This window comes from Saccopteryx bilineata, chromosome 2, assembly GCF_036850765.1.
Source record: "Saccopteryx bilineata isolate mSacBil1 chromosome 2, mSacBil1_pri_phased_curated, whole genome shotgun sequence".
In the NCBI taxonomy this organism is placed as follows: domain Eukaryota; kingdom Metazoa; phylum Chordata; class Mammalia; order Chiroptera; family Emballonuridae; genus Saccopteryx; species Saccopteryx bilineata.
Window position 1 is genome coordinate 136,840,830 of NC_089491.1, and position 14,702 is coordinate 136,855,531.

The 14,702-nt window shown below is 39.9% G+C and overlaps 1 protein-coding gene across 3 annotated transcripts; it reads right to left on the reverse strand.

Annotated features, from left to right (window-relative positions):
• Positions 1-361: 361 nt before the first annotated feature.
• On the reverse strand, positions 362-12,297 carry PTHLH (parathyroid hormone like hormone). 3 transcript variants are annotated; one of them, XM_066254825.1, is made up of 5 exons: positions 12,201-12,297; positions 11,090-11,323; positions 10,451-10,573; positions 4,397-4,819; positions 362-783 (listed from the first exon to the last, which is right to left on the reverse strand). In XM_066254825.1, exons 3-5 carry the CDS (start codon positions 10,549-10,551, stop codon positions 774-776), a joined length of 534 nt encoding a protein of 177 aa, XP_066110922.1. In that variant the 5' UTR covers positions 10,552-10,573; positions 11,090-11,323; positions 12,201-12,297; the 3' UTR covers positions 362-773. The 3 variants fall into 3 exon arrangements, with proteins under 3 accessions (XP_066110922.1, XP_066110924.1, XP_066110923.1); XM_066254827.1 differs by having other exon boundaries at positions 4,349-4,819; XM_066254826.1 differs by lacking the exons at positions 11,090-11,323; positions 12,201-12,297 and adding an exon at positions 10,745-11,078.
• Positions 12,298-14,702: the final 2,405 nt, after the last annotated feature.

The following is a 14,702-nucleotide window of genomic DNA, read 5'->3' on the forward strand; positions in this document are numbered from 1 at the left end:
CTCTCTGGATTAAGTGTCCATAGTCTTCTCTCCTGACTGCTCTGGGTTTTTTTTCCTGCCCTCTCCCGTCTTCACTCCAAATTGGACATACTTCATAGTAGTTCAGCCAGTCTATTGAATTGAACTTAAATTTTGGATGAAATACATTTTAAGTGATTTTAAACTTAAAGCTAATGTAAAAATGTTGGAATACGTACCAATATAAACATATTAAACTTAAGGCCATATCAAATACAGTGTAAAAATTACATTTTGTTTCTTTTATTAGAAATTTTAAAGGATATAATTCACTTTCTGAGTCATGATGTAATTTAGATTATATTTTATTAGACATTCTTTACAAATTTAAAATACTGCTATTTTTACATGCGCAGAGGAAAATCAGTTTGGATAATTATATTTAGGCATTCATGAAAATCAACCACAAAATAAAGACACTTCATTGTGTCATTTATCAACATACTTGATATGTATATCTAAAGTGCATTATGTTACAAAAAATATATAGAAATTCAGCAGCACCAAGATACATTTACAAAATAAATACATCAGTTGACAAAATAAATTATGGTAAATGTGATAATAATAATTGGATTAGCCTTGAGAAAAAAATATTCACAATGACCAATGTGCAGTTTCATAGAGCAATGAGGGAGACAGTTTTATTCCAATGCATTTACAGTATTTACAGACAATAAATATTTCTAATACTTCCCATATGTTCACTATTACAGAATCCTGCAATATGTCTTCTGAAGGTCTTTGCAAAAATTTCAATGCCTCCTGAAAAGAGAAGGAATGGAAAGAAGAGAAAATAGGTAAATTATTCTTATAAATAAAGAGACATAAAATAAAAAGTATAAATTGAGGAACATAAAATCACACAAAAAGAAATCTAGGGGACTTTTTGTAAATGTCTTTTAAAAGAGGTAATTGTGGGATCTATCTGACTCTTAGAACCTCTGCCACAGTCTTCAATCAAATGGTCAATGTAGTGCAGAATGAGAAAGGCCAGTGTTTCTAAGGAAACTCTGTCAGAAAAAGGAGACCATGTGAGATTTTCCAAAGCTGCCAATTGGTAAATTTGGAAAGAGAAGGCACACATTTTTGAATTCAGAAATAAGGCTAGGTTATGCAATCCAGCACTAAATACACCTTGCTTAGAGTTTTATTCCCTAGCGAGGCCTGATGTCAGTGAATCATAGATGTCTTATGTTTCCATGTTCTCACTTGGCCGATCTCTTGCTAGGATAATGGGTTGTTGTAAGGGTAATCAAAAGTGTGTGACTTGTGGTAAATGTTGGAAGGATGCATAATTAAACAGAGTATGTTTGGTTAATGATTTGATGACATCTGTCACTTTCTTAACTTTCCTTAAGCATTCATTTCAATGAATAAAACTATCACTGGATTTAGTTTTTGGAGCCAAAATTAAGACAGACTTATTTGTTTCTTACTTTGCTGGTTGTTTGAATGAATCTTGCATTAGAAATTGGGAAAGCCTATTTTAAATTATAAAAAAAATAATCAATTGATTTAAAAGTATAAAAGTGGTATAAGCAAGGAGAGGATGAATAGCATTTTGAATAATTATGCTCTCAGAAGGAAAGAAAGAAAAAAAGCAAAATAAAGGACCAAGTAAAAGAGCATTTGACCAGTTCGCTTGCTACCCTTCTTTCTGATTTCCCTTTAACAAAGGCCTGCATTGGAATAGCCTAAGAAAACATGTAACAAGACCTAAAAATATATGTGTGTGTGATGCTTTAGTATATCCAAAACCCTTTTATATTATTTATAAATCAGTATTTACGAAGGCAAAATATATGGTCTCAATGAAATGTCCTCTTGTATCTGGACATCTTATTGGCAACATTAAAATTTCCAAAGTTTAAAGCTATAGATTTCCCACTGAATGGTTCATGAAGAGAAGCCGGGCAGTGTTAGCCCAGCAGTTTCTGTTAAGAACTGCTATATATATTATACTAAAGTTCATGCTTGCCTTAACATCAGTCCTCTCAGATCATCCTATAAATACTGTGGAGACTAAAGAGAGGATAGTAATAAAAATTTGGTGGCTTATAAAATTTTAAAATAGTTATTCTGAAAAGGTTCTATTTGTACTACAAAATTTGCATGGCCCCAGATGTTCTCATCAATACACTTCTAAATTTCTCCACTCTTCCCTGCACCTCTGTTGGGTTGTATTGGGATAGTGCCAACATCTGGCTGCCAAACAAACAGTGCTTTCCATGAATGTTCCTCACAACCAGGGAATAGAAAGGAGAAGCAAAAATATTCTATTTCTTTCAGTCCTAGGTCTGGATTTGATTAGGCCACTGCCTAATTTTTACTAGATCTACTTTAACTTAAGGATAGCTTTGGAATAAGAATTGACGAGCGCTGATTTTCATTAGTTCTCTGAATACTTAAGCACGTTGCAACTTTTAAATAAGATCCATAAAAAGTATGTGTACTTCTGTTTTTTAAATACATGCACACACATATATTTAGAATAAGACAATGGATAAAAATAGGTTCTGGCAACAGAATCATTGCATTGTTATAAATAAGCACTATTAGGATCATATCTCAAAATACATTGAATATCTGCATTGAGCCAACATTTATAAGGCTTGTTACCCCTTCTAGATCCATTAGACATTTTCTAGTACCCCTATCTATTGATCACTAAAACCGTACTATTTATCCAATATAATTATCATTTTATATGCTATTTAATGATGGGTTTTGTCAACTTAAATCAAAGAGAGAAGTGATGGTAAATAGATTCAAATTCCCCTTTGAGCCCTGGCCAGATAGCTCAATTGGTCAGAGCATCATCCCAAAGCACAGAGTTGCTGGTTTGATCCCTGCAGGGCACATACAGGAACAGGTGTTCCTGTCTCTCTCCTGCTCTCTCCCTTCCTCTCTCTAAAATCAATAAAATACACATTTAAAAAAAATGTTTTAAATTCCCCTTTGAAACATCCCTCCGTAACCCTATCTCTAGCTGGAGAAGTCACAGGGGACTCCTTAAATAAGAGATCATTAGCTGCATATGACACATGCATGTGTTGTTTTCCATCTTCTTTCAAACTCCACAGCAGTGCTGTGCTGAAAAGTAAAAATCAGAGAAGATACTATCAGTGGAAATGCATAGGTCTAGAGGCAGCACTAATAGAACTGGCCCAAGTGTCAGAAAATGGGGAAATAAATCCAGTTCTGAGGACTACCTCTCCCAGTTCCCGGGACTGCTCAGGCCCGTTCACTGTGGAGTACCTGGGTTTTTTTAGTTTATAAAATGAGATTAATATTTGCCTCACAGAAACACACACACCAATATAGATAGATAGAGTGAATGATCAAGAAGCATGTCTAAAAGCATGAAAACAAGTTGTAATTTATTGAGAGTTTACTATATGACAGGCATTTAACCCATGTAACCTCATTTAATCTTCACTCAACCCTATCTGGTTGGTACAATAATTACCATCATTTGAGAGAAAAGTGATTTTTAGAAAGACCAAATAACTGGCCCAAAGTTGTGAACTATAACATTCAGACCCAAAGTTTGAAGTGAAGGTATTTGGTTCCAAAGTCTGTGAATGTCATTACTACCTGTGTCTGTGAGCTAAGATTAGACAAGCCACATTGATGTGAAGTTTTATTCTTATTGCAATATCCCAAATTATTTCAACTTGCCAGTGGAGAAATAGGTACATGAGAAAAACATATCCTTCCCAAGTCAATACTTAAAAATGTTCAGAAATCATTATTTTCTTATAAACTGGTAGAAACCAGAGTTAAATTGAATTAAATAAATGGATAGTGTGTGTTTGAAATTTTAATTTATTTAAATGAAAATAAAACTTAAAATTTAATTAAATAAACTTAAAAATGTGAATGGCTCAGAATTCTTTATGGTAAGATAGTATTCTGTAGTGTTTATAGATTATATCAAAGCCTTCTATGTTCTCCCCTGAAGTGTGTGTGTGTGTGTGGGGGGGTAAGACATGCAAAACAATCAAGAAAGCTTGCTGAGGTATGAGGGTAGGGGAATAAATACATTTGTCTAGCAAATGATAAAGGTGATCACTAGCTTCTGAAGCGTGAATAAGAAATGAAGTTTTTTAGTGGAGTACTAAAAGATTAGTGTTGGGGGTATGCAAAGATGAAGAGAAACAGGTTATTAAAGCCCTGTGTGTGTATTATAGGGGCAGGAGGACACTGTCTTAAGTCAGACAACATTCTGAATCATCTTGGTTTTGCAAACATTTAAACTGTGCAGTGACTGATGGGGAAAGCAGAAAGGTTGGTCCAAGATAAAGGCAGAAGGGAGGCTACACACCCCTGCTGAGAGCGCCAAGGAGAGGCTGTGGGCCAGGAAGCCAGTTACCGGAAATTGAGCTCCAGCGATGTCGCGGAGATGTCAGACAGGTGGTCCCCTTCTAGCCCACTCCCAGCCACGCCAGAGGTTAGCCAGGCTGATCGAGTCCGCCGTTTCTTCTTTTCCTGCTCCTTGCGTTTTCCAGGCTTGCCTTTCTTTTTCTTGCCGGGTGTCTTCAGTGGCTGCTCTTTGTATGTCTCCACCTTGTTGGTTTCCTGAGTTAGGTATCGGCCCTCATCGTCAGACCCAAATCGGACGGGGTGGTTCTTTGTGTTGGGTGCAGGCTTGGAGTTGGGGGAGACCTCCGAGGTAGTTCTGATTTCAGCTGTGTGGATTTCTGCAATCAGGTTGTGAAGGAAGAATCGTCGCCGCAAGTCCTGGATGGACTTCCCCTTGTCATGGAGGAGCTGATGCTCAGACACGGCTCTTTTGCTTTAAGGAGAAAATAGCAGGAGAGAAAGAAAGCAATGGAATTTTAGTTGTTGCAAAGCTCTGAGGAAAGCTCTCTAGTTTTCCAGCTGCTCCCATCCAGTACAAAGGCTGGCAGAGGGGCCAGCTCTGGGCCAGGAGTGGAAGGGCAGGTAGTCGCCCTGGCTGAGCACCAGTGCTGCCTCGTTCTGGACCTGCGACCTTGGGGAGAACACAAACATTCTTGGGCCTCCTGGGCTTCATCTATGTAAAAAGAAGGGGTCAGATTTAGAGATTTCTATGCTCCCTTCTCAATTAAACATGATTCAGTTATTCTCAGAAATGAGCAGAAACCACTGAACTGCTTTCCACGGTTTTCCAGAGTTGTTTTGGGGAAATACATCCAGAAGTCCTAGTGTGGGAAATAACAAAGAGGCTGATTTTACTGGAGTACTTGCCCCAGGTGTGTGTGTGTGTGTGTGTGTGTGTGTGTGTGCGTGCATGCATGCACATGCATGTGTGCACACATTCAGACACACACACACACACACCCCTACTGCTCCCCCACTAAGAAAATAATACTGAATCTCAAAGAACAGCAAACTGTAAGGGTAAAAGCAAACAAAGGCTGAAGGATAAAGTGAGCAGTGAAGCCTGTCTAGGAAACCACCTCCCAGACTGAATTTTAACGTATCAGACTACAGGCTACCAAGAACCTATATTTGAAGGCTAACTGTCAGAGAATGCATGCATAATTTTCTGTAAAGCAGTGGGTGGTCTCTTTAAAATGGGTTTCTTTGTGTGTTTAAATTAAGTGAGACCATTTTATTTCTTCTGTGCATCATTTTTTTTTTTAATTTAGCATTTCAGGGGTATTTTCTTAGTACTTAGTTAAGAAATTCACTTCTTACTCTTGTCACATTTTGTACTTGTTTTAAAAATATTTCTTCAAACAGAACATGATTTTCCTATTCAAACAACAATCTCATAAAAATATAGTGAGAAAGAATAAATTAATTTGCTACCAATCCTTTTATGTGACACCCTGGCTCTTACTTAAAACATCCATTCATGAATTATTGGTCTGTGTATATAGTATTAAATATATTTAAGTATTACATACATTAATCTGTCATATTATGCCAGCTGCATCTCTACCTATTTCTCCCATTGAAATAAATCTCCAAAGTGGTTCATTTTCTAAAGTATCTGAGGATATTTCACAGGCTACATCCCATGTATTCTTACTTTCCTGACACAGTGCTACCTAGTTCCCTTATTGCTTTCACTAGTACAACTCCTTTAACTCCCCAAAGAAACATGATAATAACAAATAGCACTGCCTTCATTTTTATAGATCGGGAAAGTGAGGTTCAGAGAGATTGAAGGCCCCGCCCTTGCCCACACAATGAAACCAGGCAGAGCCAGGGTTTCACAGATGAGTACTTTTGATTCAAAACCCAGATTGCTTTTCACCATCCTCAACCCTTTCTCCTTCTGACACTGAAGTGTATCTTGAGAAAACAAGAAAGAAAGGGCACAGAGTGAAAAACTTGTGGTGGGAACCGTGACAATGGGAAAGTTGACAGCAATCTCTCACTTTCCTTGAAAGATATGGCTTATTGCCCCCAAGGCATCCCTTTTCATCATCCAAGTAAAGAACTAGGATACCTAGAGCTTGGGTTTTTACTGCGGGATGAGAGATTGTCCAGTTACACTGTGAGTCAAGAAGGGTAAGACATGAAAAACCACTCACTATTTCTCTGGACCTTATAGCTAGAATGCCAGCTTCTTTTTAGTATTTTCGCGTGTGGACTGACTTTAAGCCATGTAGCTTGCTCAAAAAAAGACATGACTTAACGGAAAGGAATTTAACAGGAACCTGGTTTAAATGAGGCATGAAGAGTCTCTCTTCCTTTTTGAAGGTGCCACATGTGACTAGATTAAAATTCACTTACTTTGTGGCACTATTAGTATTCTGGAAACTTTCAATAATCTACAAATTTGAGGCTTTGGTAGAATATATTTATATCCTCTAGTAACATTTTTAAAGAATAGGACTGATATAATTGCATATTTCAAAAGTATAGTAGTTTAATAAGTATCTTTTAGCAACATGTCACGTTAAGAAGTTCTTAACCAATGATAATTTACAGTATTTGGAGATTTTTCTTTCTTTCTCAATTCCTGGCATATAGCCAGGAAATTTGGAAAGTATTGCTTTCCAAATGTATATAATACAACCCATTCTAGCTTAACATGAAGCTAAAGCTTTTACTGGTTGGTCTGTTCTAATCCAGCCACATTGCTCATGCCTCCTCTGACTGGCATATATGCCTGTCATATTGGCCAGCCTGTCAACTGTGAGTCACAGTGCCTTCCTAACTCAAGCACTGAACTTTCCCAGGATGTTTCTCATGGGAAAAGGAGTGATCATTCGGTTCTTCTCTTTTATAAAAAGTCTACAATACGGCATGACTTTGTCCAGTTTAAAATAGTACATCTCTTGTGAGGTACAAAACTTCTTTCTGTCTTTTAGGGATAATTGTTAATACATGAAAATACACAGACTTTCTTAAATGCTAAATCTGAAAGGCTGTTACATATTTACTTAGTAGTTCAAAGACTTCTGTATTTAAACTATTGTGAAGAATGCATTTTCTAATTGGGCAACTGAATTAGAGGATCAGGAATATAATAGTATCTTTATTGTTAACAAGGAATGGGATCCATAGAATGTTCTATTTATTTTCAAAATATGACATAAACTGATACATTTTGATTTAGATAATTCTGAAATATTTAAGTTGTAAATATAGCTTCAGTAATAGTCTAGCACTCTATATGTCTATAAGCATTATATAGCACAATGGTTCACATGGAACTTATTACATACCTAAGCTCCAACATGGAAATACAAGTATATGATATTCTTAGTCTCTTTTGATTATTGTAAAAAAGTAAAAATTTCAAAAATGTGGGGTAAATGCTTAATGTAGATAACTCTAAATTCAGTTGAAATACAGATGTTCTGTTTTAAAGAAAAATCACCCTCAAGGGAGTTTTCAGGAAAGATTAAATTTCTAAGGAGCTATCAAGGAACATGGAGTAAACAGAGAGATGGAAATTCTTCTTCCAGCACAGGAAGAAACAACATCCTTGTGCTGATGTTAGGCTCCTAAAGAGTCTGGGTTTGGGAAGAAAAGTTCTTTGGTACATGGAACAGTCAGGGTTAGGGTGTTAGAGTTAAGATGACTCACCAAAAGTCCCTTCCAACACAGATGACTCAGTTGAAAGTTATGCTTTTCATTAAGTGGAATAGACCCAGTCTGGTTCCCCAGCAAATCAGCCAATGATGTTTTAGGTTTCTGAATCTGCATGGGTTCCCTCTCTAACTTAAGCACAAAGGTTGCCACCTGCCATAAGCCATGCTCATCTGGACCGTAATGCCCATAGGCCCCACCTTTCAACCTCCAACTTATCCATATTCTAGCTTCATTAATTAAAGTCTTTGGATTCACATGTCCAAAAGTTTCACAAACCTATATTGCTTCTTTCGCATGGATTGACAGTGTTATTGTTGTAGTAGTTTCCTCTCCTTTAAAGGTTAGCCTCTAGTTAGAAAAACATCTAGAGCAGTTGCCCTAACACTTGATATGAAAGGTAACTGGGAAGTAACATGGTTTGATTGTTAAAATTTCTTTCAAAAAACTATATTGATTTAGCATAATAGAAGACTAATGTTTTCTTTTATTGTTACTTGGCAGCAATGCAAAAATAATGACTTGTTTTTCTAAACTCCATTTGGCTATAATAATTTGATGAAACATCTTCATCTACTGATGATTTCAGCCTCCACGAAAACCATGGCAGTAATGTGATGATCTATTAGCCATTAACTATAAGAATGTTTTGTGGTAGTTTTATGACCATCTGCTGAGTGTGAGTGTTTGACTACAATATTATATTTCACCCACAAACAAAACTATACCAGAGTCTTTGGCTGCTAAATTATTTTTTTTGATGTGTATTTTGCAAGGTGCAATGAAAAGAGTTAAAAATAGCCTTTAGGACAATTAGCACTATTTTAATGCCATAACTGTGGATTTAATCATGGTTCATTTACTGTTTCTCAAAAGAGAAAACAGGTATTTCTTAAACAACTGTAAAGAAAAAATTGGCTGGGTTCCAAGACAGTATTTCTTGGCCAAATAAATACACTATTTAGCACGCTTAAAAAAAAATCACTTTTTTAAAGAAAAAATTCACTCTTCATTTATATTTATATATGAAGTTTAAACAACAGAATTTAATACAAGTCTCAAAATGAGCAAACTTTCTGAAGACATTTTTTCAGAAATATATCAACAAAACATTGATTTGAAGAATACAATGCAGCTTTATCTTCAGTACAATGTTCTACACAATTTGCCTTAGGAAATTCATAATAGATTTTCATTTTGGTGCCAAGGTTCAGACATGTCTAAAGTAATTTCATTTAAGGATTTTCTGCTCTAATAATAATAGACCATGGACACATATAAAAGGGTTGCCTTTTTGTACACCTTTAGGAACTTACAAGGGAGCACCATGCACTTATTTGTAAATATCAGGTATTCCCATATTTATTGTTAGTGTAAAAAGTTCTCCTTAATTCCTTCTCCAGAGGCAAACTCTTCTCAGTTCTTAAACTTTATGGTTTTCTCATCCTGAACACTGAGTCTGCAGTGTAAAGATACCCAAAGACAGAGTTACATACATTAGCGAACTGCTAGGTCCAAGAGACTATGAAGAAAACATTACTCTACCACGCTTCCATCTTTTCAGTCATGCAACATAGTGATATTTACCTGGTGTACTCAGATGTATGATTACTTTAAAGTCAAAATTATCCTCAAAAGAATCACCAAACGAGAATTGCCAAAATACAAGTTTTCAGTCTACAGTGCAAGTATGTGGCTCCAGGTTAAAGAACTATTAGCGAAAATTCCAAGGACAAAAAGCCCCCACACCTTCCTCACTTTGGAATCAAGCAGCCAGCGGTTCTGAACTATATCAATACAAACGGTGGACTTGTGCCACTGCGAAGTCGTTGCTACTTTCTTATATAATATGCCTTTATTATGTAATGTGGTCCCATTTTATATGCTTAAAGTTATGTCATTCATAATAAAATTAGATGTAAGGTTTGGCTTTTTACGCACCAGTTGCCACCCGCATTCGGTATGCATAGAAGCGCGCACAGACATACGTGCTCCCTGGATCCCTTAGTTTCCTCGAGTTATCTAAATGTCTCGGATTTCTCAGGGTTTCAAAACCTTCCCAGGTCCTGAAAGTAACCTTTTTCTTTCACTAGACGCAGAGAATCTTTGCCTAGAAGAAGTTCTGTAAAAATAAAACAAAAACTCTCCCTCTTGCGGAAACTTACATAAAATTTGTCTCTTGCCTGTCTTTCCTGGAGGTTCAATCAGTCCTCCCGCTGAGTGTGAGGACCCCGGCTCTGCCCCACGCAGGTAGACGGATCTCCCCGCTCTCTAACCCAGGCGAAGAGCATCCGTGACCGCTGTGAGCCACAGGCAGCGCCCCAGCCTGGCGGCCTCTCCCACTGGCCTCCCCAGCCCTCTCCCGGCGCCCTGGGGAAGACCGGGCACTTACAGTCGGCGGCCGAGCTCCTCCACTGAGCGCCCGCAGGAGGGCACCGAATAGCTCAGCAGGAACACCGCAACGCTCCACTGCTGTACCAGCCTCCGCAGCATCGTCTCCTCTCGCTCTCAGGACCTGCGGCAGAGTGGAAAGGGGTCCAAAGTGTCAGTCCGTAATCTCCATCTCCCGGAACTACCCCGCTCCCTTTTTTAGCCTGATCTCATATAGCCTCTTCAACATCAAGGGCATCTCCCAAGTTGCAAAGAAAAAAAAAAAAAACTTTCTCTGAAACCTCTCAGCACTTACTTATTTAGGAACCAGCTACTCCAACTGTGCTTTTGCCAAACCACACAGGCAAAAAGGGACGGAAAAGGGGGGAAAAATCAGAGGCGCTTCCTCTGAAATAATAACCAAAATGAAATAGTTTTATATACGCATCAATGATGAGCAGCAAACGTGTTTACACGTCTCCCATAGCAATGTCTAATTAATCTGGCCGGCAGTTCTTCTGGGTTCGTGGAGCAGGGCTAACTCCCTCTTAAAAAGAAGAAAGTTTCCTCCTCCGAAGTCAGCTTCTTTGCGAACTAGGCCGTCTTGTTCCAGAGCCACTTGTAGGGAGACCCACATATATACACATAGCTGTCTGTCTACCTCCTCTGGTGGGCTGGTTGCTTCCGGAAAGTTGATTCCACACACCCTGAGAACAAGTTTCAAGTGCGTGTGTCGTCGATCAGGAGGGCCAGGTGGCAACGAGGGCGGGCTAATAGCGGCGTGGAGGGGCGGCGGCGGCCGGGTTCACGGGCGGGGAGGCATTCTGGCGGGGCGACGCAGGTTGGAGGCGAGTTGAAAGCCGAGCAGAGGAATGTTCACACGCTCCCAGCAAACCTGCGGGAGAAGTGAGCAAGTCGCAAAGAGGTGGCGCCCTAGGAACGCGCGCGGGGCGAGCAAGGGCGCGGGCGCGTGGGGGGCGGGGGCGGCGACGGGCGGCCGGAGCGGCCCCGCCGGCCGGAGAGAGCAGCGGGGAGCCACGAGCTGGGAATGCACAGCCACGGAGGAGCTCCCCGCCTCCCGCCCTGCCGCCCCCGAGGCTGCCCCGAGCTTCGCCTAGCCCCACCCCGGAGGGCCAGCCCTGCCGCGCCATCCCGGAGTCGGGCGCGTGGGAGGATTCGCTCACCCCTGCTGGGTCCCGCCAGCCCCGGACTGCCGGGCGTATCTGCCATCTGAGGTCCCCGAGGGCGTGCGGACAGCCCCGGGCAGCCACTGACCCTGGCGCGCCGCAACAGCCGGGGCCGGCTAGACGCGCGGCCGCCGGGGGCGGACGGGCAAGGAGGAGGCCAAGCAGCCGGGGCCAGGGAGCGCGGGCGCCCGGGATCCCCCGCGAGGAGGTCGCGGGCTGTGGGCCCGTGGCTGTAAAGAGCCCTAAACCCGCTTGAGAGCACGGGGAGTGAGTTGGAAACCCTATTTTCTGGCCCTTCCTGGGACAAGCTGCGTGGGGAGTCGGCTAGGAAGGGGGAGATCCTTCTCTTACAAGAGGAAAAATGGTTTCAGACTTCAGATCAAGATTACATTTCTTGCTGTCTCAGAACAGCTGAGGACATCTGGAGCCCGTCCAAGAAAACCGGCGCACAAGATGGAGACCCCATTTTGAATGACCGAGGGGAACCAGCTCTCCTGGGGAGCGGGAGCGCACACGGCCCTTTCGACCACCAAACAGGCGTCTAACCTACGTCGTCCTGGATAACCTACTCTGTCGCCCCCTCACCTCCTAGTCCCGTGTCATATGTTCTAGGGTGACTCTATCCGTGTCACTTCAGTTCCAAGATGCAGCGAAACTATCGTCTGTTGCTCTGCTTCGGAGAAGCGAAGGGAAAGCAGGGGTTTCTTCCCGACACTATTGGGCGGGGGAGAAAGACTGGTCTGAATTATTGGGCAGTATCATCTAGGAAGGATTGCAGTGGGCGTGAACTCTCTCCCCAAGAGTTCCTCTATCTCTCTGAAATAAACGCGGGAGGTTGGATAGTATACAAGGGATGTTTGTCATCTAGATAGACAGTCCTACTGGTGGATTCCATCACTCTCTAGAAGGCTAGTGTGATTTAGAGATTTCAGACCATTAAGAAAACCAGACCTTTATCAAGCCTGGCTTTCTAGCTGTTGCTCCACAGATTTACCACGCGTGGGTGAAATAGCGCCCTCTCACCGACCCTCGCTCGCCTCGGCTTCATCCACCTCTAACTGCAGTTTGGATGGGGGGGGGGGGTCATCCCTTCTCAGAAGCTGCTCTCTCATTTGATTACTTTAACTCTATACTTTAAAAACTTGGCTTCCTCCCACTAAAATAAAATCTCTGGGAATTTCCACAATTTCCCTTGAAAGTTTAAGAATTTCTAAATGTTAGACCTGTTTGTCATGGAAAGACAAAGTAACAGCATTCAAAAATGTCAACGTTTGAACCTCTAACACTTTCTGATTTATATTAAGTTCTTTTCAAGAAGATGCAGGATCCTGAATGTAATCGTTAGACCTGAAGGGAGAAATCTGTAAAAGAGTAAATCGCAATGAGTCACTTTATACTTGTAAGTTGTTTAGCATTAAAGTGATAATATTTGCTTACACACACACACACACACACACACACACACACACAAAAGATATTTAGCAAGCTTCAAACTAGCTTGGCTTTAGAAAGTCAGCCCCCCCAAAAAAAAAAAAGTTAAAGCAAAAATCAGATTGAAAATCTTAAATCACTTATGCTATAAATAAAATCATTATACTTTCAGAACATTGTAATAACTGACATAAATATAGTGCTTTGATTTATGCTGCTTTAAAAAAATTAATTAAAAATAAAATTGACTTTCTCTTCTCTATCCTTTCTTTTCCTCCCCATTCATTTTTCTCATGTTAATGGCAAAACACCTACAAAATATTTTTTGAATTTCCTCTCTCCTACAAAATGAGAAAAAATAGACAAAGGAAACATAGTCTTTATATACTCAGAATACCAAAGTTCCCTCATAATTTATTATTCACCTTTTTCTTGGTTTGCAGTCTTGACTGTTCTTCTGGCCAAAAAAAGATCTCAGCAACCTCTTCCAGGAGGAATTTTTTTTTGTTGTTGTTTTTTAAAAAGCAAAATTAAATCTTAAATGAATTAAAAACTTCCTGTAAGGAGTCTGTTCTGTTCCCGCCAAAGGCAATTATTAGAAAGATAGAAAGCAGGTATCTCCTCTAAGCTGCCTGTTAATTACTTTCAGCAGAAACTCTCCTCAATATATATACCCAGGACCCTGACTTTGTGCCTTTCTGAAAAGGGTATTTTCTGACATCATAATCTAGTTTCCAATATAACCGAGTGACCTCTATAATAATGCTGAGGACATGTGAATGCAAATGAGATGACTTCACACTGGAAGGCTTTTTTCCCCCTCCTTTTTTCCTCCCCTTAGGAATAGAACGAGTGCCAATAGAAGCTGAATGTTTGCTTAGGCCTTGCTATCACATGAATGCACTTTAGCAAATAGGAAGATTTGCAGGCCTGTCTTTAACCTGAAGTATTCTATGTGAAGACAGTTTAGCATTGTGAGATCTACTCTTACATGAAAGACTAGTCCAATTTTTAAAAGATTTTCTAAAAATTTAAGTACACTTTTACACTTAAATTCATGTTTAAGTAGCCAGTTGATGTTTAAACCTCCAGAGATGTTTTCCTCTTGCAATTTAGAAAAATAAAGCATTTATGTTTACCTATTTCATTTTTCTCCTCAGATCATTTTTCCTTCTCAGCCCAAACAACAAAGATACTAACATGCAAATCAGAAAAGTACCTATAGCTCTTTAAACAGTGCACCTGGGCTGAGAAACTCCCTTATCTTATTACCAATAAGCATCCAGATATAACATTTGCCAATCTGTAGCTCCAAGCTATATCTCTTAAATCCTATGAAAGCAAACAACTAAACTCATCCCTTCTCTACTCCAAACTTTTTCTTTGTTTACAAAGACAAGTTTGCATAATTGGATCAAGTAAAGTTATCCTTTGACGCCATTACAAAGAGTTCCAAATCATTTACTTGCCTGGACAGAGACTTGAGAGAAAGCTGTTGCCAGCTGACCCCAAGATAGCAAAAAGGAGATGTAATACCTTCAAATCCCAAGTGAGGGTAGGAAAAGGTGTGTTTCATTATCAAACTTCTGTAGTTAGATGAGGATAAGACTGAAACAGTGGCTCCTTCTCCAGGAACAGGTCTGGCTGCTGACATCT

What these genes read in the sequence shown, in the direction of transcription:
- PTHLH (XM_066254825.1), bottom strand. Translation starts at nt 10,551, where the DNA reads ATGCTGCGGAGGCTGGTACAGCAGTGGAGCGTTGCGGTGTTCCTGCTG. An exon ending in GAGGAGCTCGGCCGCCGACT is followed by an intron (nt 4,820 to 10,450) that starts GTAAGTGCCCGG and finishes TTCTCCTTAAAG; the next exon opens with CAAAAGAGCCGTGTCTGAGC.